The sequence below is a fragment of the Rhinopithecus bieti genome, unplaced genomic scaffold (assembly GCF_001698545.2).
Source record: "Rhinopithecus bieti isolate Rb0 unplaced genomic scaffold, ASM169854v2 scaffold_26199, whole genome shotgun sequence".
NCBI lineage: Eukaryota > Metazoa > Chordata > Mammalia > Primates > Cercopithecidae > Rhinopithecus > Rhinopithecus bieti.
Window position 1 is genome coordinate 645,121 of NW_016811775.1, and position 10,292 is coordinate 655,412.

The following is a 10,292-nucleotide window of genomic DNA, read 5'->3' on the forward strand; positions in this document are numbered from 1 at the left end:
GGCAACATGGAAAAACCCCATCTCTACTAAAAATAACAAAAATTAGCCGGGCATGGTGCATCTGTAATCCCGGCTACTCGGTTGGCTGAGAATTGCTTGAACCCGGGAGGCCAAGGTTGCAGTGAGTTGAGATCTCGCCACTGCATTCCAGTGTCGCCAGGACAACAGAGCAAGACTCAAAAAAAAAGGTGGGGGGTTGTCTAATACTAATAGGCTTCATCGGGAAACCCAGCAAGGCCTGTTTATCTAGATTCTTCTTGGAATCTGAGGAATGCATGCTCAGAGAGACCAAGAAGAATCTAGATAGGTAGGCCTTGTGTGGGGCAGAAGCTTCTTTGAAACGGAGGTCTTATGACCTGCAGTCAATAGGGTAGGTCAGATAATTTCTTATTTTTTTGAGACAGCACTTTGGGAAACCAAGACAGGAGGATGGTTGAGCCCAGGAGTTGGAGACCAGCCTGGGCTCAGCACAGAGAATTCTCATTTCTACAGGAAAAAATACATATAATTATGTGTATATGTGTTTTGTTTATTTATTTATTTATTTTTGAGACGGAGCCTCACTCTGTCACCCAGGCTGGAGTGCAGTGGCATGATCGCAGCTCACTGCAACCTCCGCTTCCTGGATTCAAGCAATTCTGCCTCACCCTCTCGAGTAGCTAGGACTACGGGTGCCTGCCACCACTCCCGGCTAATTTTTGTAGTTTTAGTAGAGACAGGGTTTCGCCATTTTGGCCAGGCTGGTCTTGAACTCATGACCTTAAGTGATACACCCACTGCAGCCTCCCAAAGTACTGGGATTACAGGCGTGAGCCACCGCTTCCTGCCAGAAAAATACTTTTAAATTAGAAGGGCATGGCCTGGCGCCGTGGCTCACGCCTGTAATCCCAACACTTTGGGAGGCCAAGGCGGACAGATCACGAGGTCAGAAGATAGAGGCCATCCTGGCTAACCCTGTCTTTACTAAAAATACAAAAACAAAATTAGCCGGGCGTGGTGGCGGGCACCTGTGGTCCCAGCTACTTGAGAGGCTGAGGCAGGAGAATGGCGTGAACCCGGGAGGCGGAGCTTGCAGTGAGCCGAGATTGCTCCACTGTACTGCAGCCTGGGTGATGGAGCGAGACTCCGTCTCAAAATAAATAAATAAATAAATAAAAGAGCGTGGTGGATGACACTGGTAGTCCCAGCTACCTGGGAGGTCGAGGCTGCAGTGAGGTATGATCGCACCACTGCACTCCAGCCTGGACGACAGACCAAGACCTTGTCTCAAAAAAAAAAATTGTTATTGAGAATATTTTCCAAGGCAGAGTGGATGAAGTTAGATGTACAGAATAAATACAGGACTCTTTGAGATCCCTATAACCTGAGCGCTGCGTGTGACCCTGGAGCCTCACAGGGGCACACACGCGCACACAGAGCTTAGCCTCCTGTTCTCCAGCAGCGCCTATTGCGCGCGCAGCCCCGGGACCACGAAACTGCCGCCTAACGGTCGGCCCCGCCCCATTGGCTGTGCAAGTTCTCAAAGGGGGCGGGGCCGGGAGCATGAGTCGCACAACAAGCACGCGCCGGAGCTGAGCAGACCAGGGGCGGGTCGGCACATGCGCAGACGGTGCGAGCTGGAAGGCGGGAAAATACGTAATGGAGCGACAGGGAGTACGCGACGCTTGTTTCCTTCACGCGCGTGGGGCGGGCGGACAGATGGGCAGGGAACGGCTGCGATCCCAGCCTTCTCCAGCGGACCCGAGCCCGGCCCCTTGTCCTTTGCTACTGGGGCTGCCTCTCATCAGGCCTGGCCCCAAATTTCCTGACTGACTGAACCCGGCCCTGACTGACGCACTGACGGTCTGATTTCCACACATGGCGCGTGGCCGAAATGGAGTAGAGAAAGGCACACACACCCACGCACCGCACCCGTTTCTTTCATTTCTTTTCTCCCAAGTAGCTGGGATTATAGACATGCCCCAACCACGTCAGCTAATTTTTGTATTTTTAGTAGAGACGGGGTTTCACCATATTGCCCAGGCTGTTCTCGAACTCCTGACCTCGTGATCCGCCCGCCTCGGCCTCCCAAAGTGCTGGGATTACAGGCGTGAGCCACCGCCCCCGGCCTCATTTCTTTTCTCCTACCTCTTCTTTCTGGAAGGACTCCAGCCAACACACATACTAGTTAGGAGCCCAGGTCCCCCAGTTACATTCCTACAGCCCTGCCCTCACCCGGCCGCTCTAGGTCTGGTGTCCAGGTGTCCCCTAGGGACAGAGTGTCCTTTCACCCCACGCCCCTGCCCTCATGGCACCTGCCCAGCCCAGCCTGTCTCTCCTGCGGGTCCCCACCGTCCCGCAGCGGCACATAGAGGTGCCCAGGGTTGAAGGGTCGGCAGGAGGACAATCTGTTCACTCCTTATCCTCCCTCCTTGTCCTCCCTCCTGACTGTGCTCGCAGGTGGACCTGCCCCATGTGAAGTGCAAAGACCAGGAGCCACAGCCCTTGGGAGAGAGCAAGGAGCATCAGCGGTGGGAAGAGAACTGCAAGGAGGAAGCTGGTGGAGGGCCAGCTAGGTGAGGAAGATCCCAGCCCCATGGGTCCACACGGGCCCCTGGGTCCCTCTCATTCACCATTTTCTTCCCCAAGGCTCTGCCAGTGTCTGCTTCTTTTTTTTTTTTTTCCCCTCCTAACACAGCATCTTGCTTTGTCACCGTGCAGCGGCATGATCACGGCTCACTGCAACCTCCACCTCCCAGACTCAAGTGATCCTCCCACCTCAGCCTCTGAAATAGCTCGGACTAGAGGCGTGCCAGAATGTCTGGCTAATTTATTAAAATATATTGGCTGGGCACAGTGGTTCACGTCTATAATCCCGACAATTTGGGAGGCTGAGGCGGGTGGATCACCTGAGGTCAGGAGTTTGAGACCAGCCTGACAAACATGGAGAAACCCCATCTCTACTAAAAATACAAAATTAGCCGGGCATGGTAGCACATGCCTGTAATCCCAGCTAAGGCTGAGGCAGGAGAATTGCTTGAACCCGGGAGGCGGAGGTTGCACTGAGCCAAGATCACGCCACTGCACTCCCTGGACAAAAAGAGTGAAACTCTGTCTAAAAAAAAAAAAAAAAAAGCCAGGAGTGGTGGCTCACACCTGTATTCCCAGCATTTTGGGAGGTCGAGGCGGGTGGATCAAGAGGTCAGGTGGTTGAGACCATCCTAACACAGTGAAACCCCATCTCTACTAAAAATACAAAAAATTAGCTGGGCGTGGTGGCAGACGCCTGTAGTCCCAGCTACTCGGGAGACTGAGGCAGGAGAATGGCATGAACCCGGGAGGCAGAGGTTGCAGTGAGCCGAGATGGTGCCACTGCACTCCATACTGGGCAACAGTGCGAGACTCCATCTCAAAAAAAAAAAAAAAAAAAAANCCGCCTTGGCCTCCCAAAGTGCTGGGATTACAGGCGTGAGCCACCATGCCCGGCCAAAAAATACATTTCAAGAGTTGAGTACATAGTTATCTTAACGGGAATCTTGGCATCAGTCGAATGGAGGCCTGGATCATGACCTTGTTCACCCTTGCTGTGTTAGGGGTGGCTTGATGGGGGCAGCCTGAAGTGAAAAGATGTAAGCTCAGTCCCTAATTGACTGTGTCAGTCACAGTATGTGGTGGGCAATTCACTTTCTCTATCATCTAAAATATTACGATTGATAACACCTGTTCTGCCTTTTTCACAGGATTCCTGTGAAAATTAAATATGGAAACCTTTGTAAAAGTCCCTTGTAGGCCAGGCACGGTGGCTCATGCCTGTAATCCCAGCACTTTGGGAGGCCGAGGCAGGCAGATCATGAGGTCAGGAGTTTAAGACCAGCCTGGCCAATATGGTGAAACCTTGTGTCTACAAAAATTAGCTAGGCATGGTGACAGATGCCTGTAATCCCAGCTACTCAGGAGGCTGAGGCAGGAGAATTGCTTTAACCTAGGAGGCGGAGATTGCAGTGAGCCAAGATTGTGCCACTGCATTCCAGCCTGGGTGACAGAGCAAGACTCGTCTCAAAAAATATATATATATATATATTTACAATAAATATATATATATTTAGTAGAGGCTGGATGCAGTGGCTCATGCCTGTAATCCCAGCACTTTGGGAGGCTGGCGCTGGCAGATAACTTGAGGTCAGGATTTCGAGACCAGCCTGACCCACATGGTGAAATTCTGTCTCTACTGAAAATACAAAAATCAGCCAGGCGTGGTGGTGCACACATGTCGTCCTAGCTACTCAGGAGGCCAAGACAGGAGGATCCCTTGAGCCCAGGAGTTTGAGACCAACCTGGGCAACAGAGGGAGATACATCTCTCCAAAAAGAAATAAAAGAAAGAAATCAGCACGGTGTGGTTGCATACACCTGTGGTCCTAGCTACTTGGAAGGCTGAGGTGGGAGGACCACTTGAGCCTGGAAGGTCGAGGCTGCAGTGAGACATGATTGCTTCACTGCACTGGAAAAGCAAGACCCTGTCTCAAAAATAAATAAGTAAATAATGTCATTTCAACTGGTGGCAAGTAAGTGGAATGAAGAAACAAAATATAGTAAGGAGCAAGTAGAGTTACAGGAACCTTAGAGCAGTTAGAGAACTCTGAAGAAGTCACATGAGAAGGGGCCAGCCAGGAGGCATTCTGGGCTCAAAACTTCCACGAAGAGGGGGCCCCAACTATGAAGTCCCTAAGGTAGGAATAAGCTTGATGTGTTCTCAAAAGAGCAAGAAGGCTGATGTTGGCCGGGCGCGGTGGCTCACACCTGTAATCCCAGCACTTTAGGAGGCCGAGGTGGGTGGATCACAAGGTCAGGAGTTTGAGACCAGCCTGGCCAACATGGTGAAACACTGTCTCTACTAAAAATACAAAAAATTAGCCGGGCGTGGTGGTGTGTGCCTGTGATCCCAGCTACTCCGGAGGCTGAGGCAGGAGAATTGCTTGAACCTGGGAGGCAGAGGTTGCAGTGAGCCAAGATCGCACCACTGCACTGTAGCCTGGGCAACAGAGCCTGACCCTGTCTCGGGGAAAGAGGCTGATATGGCAGGTATTGTAATTGGTAGCAGGGACACCCCTGTCCTCCAGACAGACATGCTCATACCCTCCTGGTGTTTGCATCTGACTAAGCACCAACACGGAACAGATCATGGTGCCGGGAGACCTTTCCCCTTTGGGCAGCCAGACTGGAACGTGGAGCCAGGGAAGGTGTCCTTGTAAAAGAGATGTTGAAGCAGAAGGTGTGGGCTGGGCGGGGAAGGAGGAGTTGAGAGAAGAGCTTGTGCAAAGTCCCTGCTTGTGGCATTCGGGGAGCTGAAGGAAGGCCAGTGTGGCTGGGCAAGCAAGTGGGGTATAAGGGTGAGGGCAAGGTGAGGGCTGCAGAAGGGGCCAGGTCATGAGGCATTTTGTGGGCTACAGACTTTTATCCTAGAGGGTTTTTCGGTAACAGCTTTCAGATATAATTCACATACCATCCGGTTCACCTCTTTTTTTTTTTTTCCGAGACGGAGACTCGCTCTGTCGCACAGGCTGGAGTGCAGTGGTGTGATCTTGGCTCACTGAAACCTCCCCCTCCTGGATTCAAGCAATTCTGCCTCAGCCTCCCGAGTAGCTGGGACTACAGGCATGCACCACCACGCCTGGCTTTTTTTTTTTTTTTGGTAGAGACAGACTTTCACCATGTTAGCCAGGATGGTCTCAATCTCCTGACCTCGTGATCTGCCCACCTTGGCCTCCCAAAGTGCTGAGATTATAGGCATGAGCCACCGCGCCCGACTTACCTCCTTGAAGTGTATGATTTGATTGCTTTTGGTATATTCAGAGCTGGACAACCATTCTCATAGTCAACTTTAAAACATCTTCATCACTCCAGGCTGGGTATGGTGGCCTCCCAAAGTGCTGGGATTACAGGCATGAGCCACTGCATCTGGACTTCCATCTTTCCAATGGCTGAATAATATTCCACATGAGTCTACCGCATTTTGTTGATCCATTCATCTGCTGATAGTCATTCAGGTGGTTTTCACTTTTTGGCTGTTATGAGCAGCACTGCTATGAAATCTATTTAGAAAAGTTTGCGTGTGGACAGATGATTTCATTTCTCCTGGGCATACTTATACCTAGGAAGGGAACTGCTGGCTCACAGAAGTGATATGCTCAGGTTCCAGTTATAAAAAGATACAGCTGCAGGCCGGGCATGGTGGCTCACACCTGTAATCCCAGCACTTTGGGAGTTCGAGGTAGATGGATCACCTGAGGTCAGGAATTCAAGACCAGCCTGGCCAACATGGCAAAACCCCGTCTCTACCAAAAATACAAAATTAGCCAGGCATGGTAGTGCATGCCTGTAATCTCAGCTACTTGGGAGGGTGAGGCAGGAGAATCACTTGAACCCGGGAGGCGGAGGTTGCACTGAGCCAAGATTGCGCCACTGCACTCCAGCCTGGGCAACAAGAGCGAAACTCTGTCTCAAAAAATAATATTAATTTAAAAAATGGCTGCTTTGTAGAGAATGGCTGGGAGGGAGAATGTGTGAATGTAGGGAGGCGTAGTGAGAGGCTTCTGTGGGGGCGTGGCCTTTAGCAGGGCAGGTGGAGGGAGTGCCTCCTACCGTGAGGCACAGGAAGGGGATGAGGGAGGATGTTTCCCGGCCATGACGTGCTGGAGCGAGCTCTTACCGGCTTGCAAGAGTCGATTCTACACATCTCTTCCCAACTTGGCATTTAGCGTCTTGTCTTCATGTTGGTAGCCTGAAGTTGGTTATGGTGGGAGGCTCTGCACCACAGAAACTGGCAAACGCTATGAATCAGGGCTTTCCCCCCATCACACAGCCAGTTGCTAAATGCTTACCAGCACATCACTGTTGCCGGCTTTCCAGCTTGTGGTGGTTTCCAGTAGGTGGTGGCTTCTCTGGCAGAGACAAGAACACGAGTTCCGTGTTGTCCTTGTTTGTCTGAGCCATTTTAGGTGGCCAGGGACATCCACCTGTCCAAGATACAGTTGAACTTTCTGACCCGGAACTCGGGATGGGGCGAGGGGCTGGAGATGGTGCTGCAGGAGTCACTGTTTCAGCAGCGGCTGTGGAATGAATGAGCTCACCTGGGGAAGGAGTGAGAGGAGAGTCAGGACAGGGCCCTTAGGACTCTAGGCAGAAAGCAGTCAGCTTCCCTCACCTGGCACATTCCTCTGCTGGAAAGCAAGCCACGGGTGTGAAATGGTTTCTAGTGTGTGCTATCAATTGGAGACCAAAAAAAAGGGAAGCAATGGTTGAAGTCGTTTGTTTGCTAATACCTTACTGCAGAATAGCATGTTTAGACCAGGATCTGTGTAGTGAAAAGACAGACTGCTGCAAATCATTAGAGACTTCAAGGAGCTCCACGGGAACTCTGGGCCAAAAAACAGATGGATTAAAACCAGTGCAGGGGCCAGTTAATAGATCCAGCAGCAGATACTCAGCAACATGATTAAAATGTTAACACGTTTCCAGAGAGAAAAGGAGAGGTTGAGGAACTGGCTCATCAGCTCCCATTCAAACCTTCCCCCTTCCTGGCTGTACTTCAGCAAAACATTGTTTTGCCTAAGCGCCAGAGATTCTGTTGTGTTCCCCCCTTGAATGTTTGATTAGCTTGCCTCCTCTCCCGGGACTGCCACCCGCGGTGGTCATAAGTGGCTGGCGGATTGTTTACTTGTATATCTGTTAGAGGCCACGGAGGGAGGGCCCCGCCAGCGGGCAGTTCTGGCTCATTCGCCTGCCAATCACAGCTTTACCTGGAGCGAACAGATGGTCTCTTCGCTTAGACCCATTTCCTCAGCAGCTCCTGGGCCCCCTGCCAGCGTGGGCCCTGCTTGGGAACTATGTCCTAATCCTCGCAGCCAAATTAGGGACTTCTTAGAAGGACAGACCATAATAGATGAACGAAGCGCTGTGTTCACAGCCCCCAGCCCACTGCCCAATGCGGGCGCAGGCCATGCACACCCAACATGCTGTGTAGGGCTGACTTGCATTTTCTGGCCTCGGTCCAGGGTTCGGCAACAGAAGCCAGCCTAGGAACCGGGAAAGCCAGCAGAGAGGACACCGCGCATTTTGTTTATTAAAGTTAATTGGTGAATGCAGGCCCAGGGAAGCCTATGATTCATTAGCATCCTGATTAATATGCAGCTGCTGAGTATTAAGAAAAATGAAATCGAAAGGGATAAATCCCCAAAGGAGAGGTTGGAAAAATAAAGAAGCTCTCAGCAGACGTCTGATGCAGGCCTTTGTCCTACCATGAAACTTGAATTAGCTGAATTCAAGTGATTTTTTTTTAACTGTTTGCTTAGCTGCCATGAAAACCGGTTCCAGCCTCATCCCTTGAGCCTTAGAAAGGAGCAGCTCTGAACCATTAACAGCTCAAGCAGGTTGTGAACAATCACACACAAATAAACACCTGGTGCTCTCATTGATGTTAATTTTAAGGTCTGAAACTGTTGAGAGCATCCAGGAGAGGTCGAGATAACAAGGCAAACCCCGTAGGAGGAGGTGTGGGAGCCCCAGTGTCAGTGCTGCATTCATTTAGATATTCAGCAAACTGATGAAGCCTTTGGGGTGCTGCAAAACAAATGAGTAGGGTGTAGTCTGCACCCTCAAGGTGTCATGCACTAGAGGGGACTGATGTTCATAAACTGTGGCAGCTTTGTGACCAGCAAGGCCAAGGGGTAGTGGGGGTAGAGAAGCAAAATTCCAGATGTTCCATTTTGAAGGAGGCAGGAAGGGAAAGTCATTCCAGGCAAAGGCTGACATGTTTGGGGAAATTGTGGAAGGTCCCCAATTGCTGCAGATGAAGGGACTGTAGAAAACAGTAAGGCTAGATTGTGCTTGGTGGCTCACGCCTGTAATCCCAACACTTTGGGAGGCCAAGGCGGGCGGATCACGAGGTCAGGAGTTCGAGACCAGCCTGGCCAACGTGGTGAAACCCCGTCTCTACTAAAAATACAAAAATTAGCTGGGTGCAGCGGCAGGTACCTGTAATCCTAGCTACTTGGGAGGCTGAGGCAGGAGAATTGCTTGAACCCAGGAGGCAGAGGTTGCAGTGAGCTGAGATCATGCCACTGTACTTAAGCCTGGGTGACAGAGCAAGACTCTGTCTTGAAAAAAAAAAAGAAAGAAAACTAAGCCTGTGCTGGGCACGGTGGCTCACACCTGTAATCTCAGCAATTTGGGAAGCGAAGGCAGGCGGATCAACTGAGGTCAGGAGTTCCAGACCAGCCTGGCCAACATGGTGAAACCCCATGGGCATGATGGCAGGTGCCTGTAATCCCAGCTACTCATCAGGCTGAGATGGGAAAACTGCTTGAAATCGGGAGATGGTGGTTGCAGTGAGCTGAGATCGCGCCACTGCACTCCAGCCTGGGCAGCGGAATGAGAACTTGTCTCAAAAAAAAAAACAAAAGGCAAAAATTAGCCAGGCATGGTTGTCAGGCACCTGTAATCCCAGCTACGGGAGGCTGAGGTGGGAGAATTGCTTGAACCCAGGAGGCAGAGGCTGCAGTAAGCTGAGATCATGCCACTGCACTCCAGCCTGAGTGACAGAGTGAGACCCTTCTCAAAAAAAAAAGAAAGAAAGAAAAAGAAAAAAAACCCATTAAGGCTGGAAGAGAGGGTGGATGCCAGGGCCCTGGAAGGCCTTGTATGCTGTGCAAAGGAATTTAGACTTGATCTTGTGGCTGGAGGGGGACAGTTTTAGGCTGACAAACAGGGGTAGGAAATCAGATTATAGTGTAGAAGGTCACTAGAGGCTGACCCGCAGCTCACACTTGTAATCTCAGCGCTTTGGGAGGCTAAGGCAGGAGAATTGCTTGAACCCGGGAGTTGGAGGTTGCAGTGACCTGAGATCGCTCCACTGCACTCTATCCTGGGCGACAAAGCAAGACTCTGTCTCAAAAATAAACAAAAAGGCTGGGCGCGGTGATTCACGCCTGTAATTCCAGCACTTTGGGAGGCTGAGGCGGGCGTACCACCTGAGGTCGGGAGTTCAAGACCAGCCTGACCAACATGGAGAAACCCCATCTCTACTAAAAATACAAAATTAGCTGAGTGTGATGGTGCATCCCTGTAATCCCAGCTACTTGGGAGACTGAGGCAGGAGAATCGCTTGAACCTGGGAGCTGAGATTGCGCCATTGTGCTCTAGCCTGGGCAACAAGAGTGAAACTCCCTCTGAAAAAAAAAATTAAATTAAATTAAAAAAATAAAAATAAGGCCGGGCACGGTGGCTCACGCCTGTAATCCCAGCACTTTGGGAGGC

The 10,292-nt window shown here is 51.0% G+C and overlaps 1 protein-coding gene across 1 annotated transcript in view; it reads left to right on the plus strand.

Moving 5' to 3' along the window:
- Window positions 1-1,230: 1,230 nt before the first annotated feature.
- Window positions 1,231-10,292, plus strand: part of SYCE2 (synaptonemal complex central element protein 2) — a 20,175-nt gene continuing 11,113 nt past the window's right edge. The window contains 2 exon segments of the mRNA XM_017895057.1: window positions 1,231-1,653; window positions 2,440-2,555. Coding sequence (XP_017750546.1) covers window positions 1,639-1,653; window positions 2,440-2,555 — 131 coding nt within the window. The 5' untranslated portion in view covers window positions 1,231-1,638.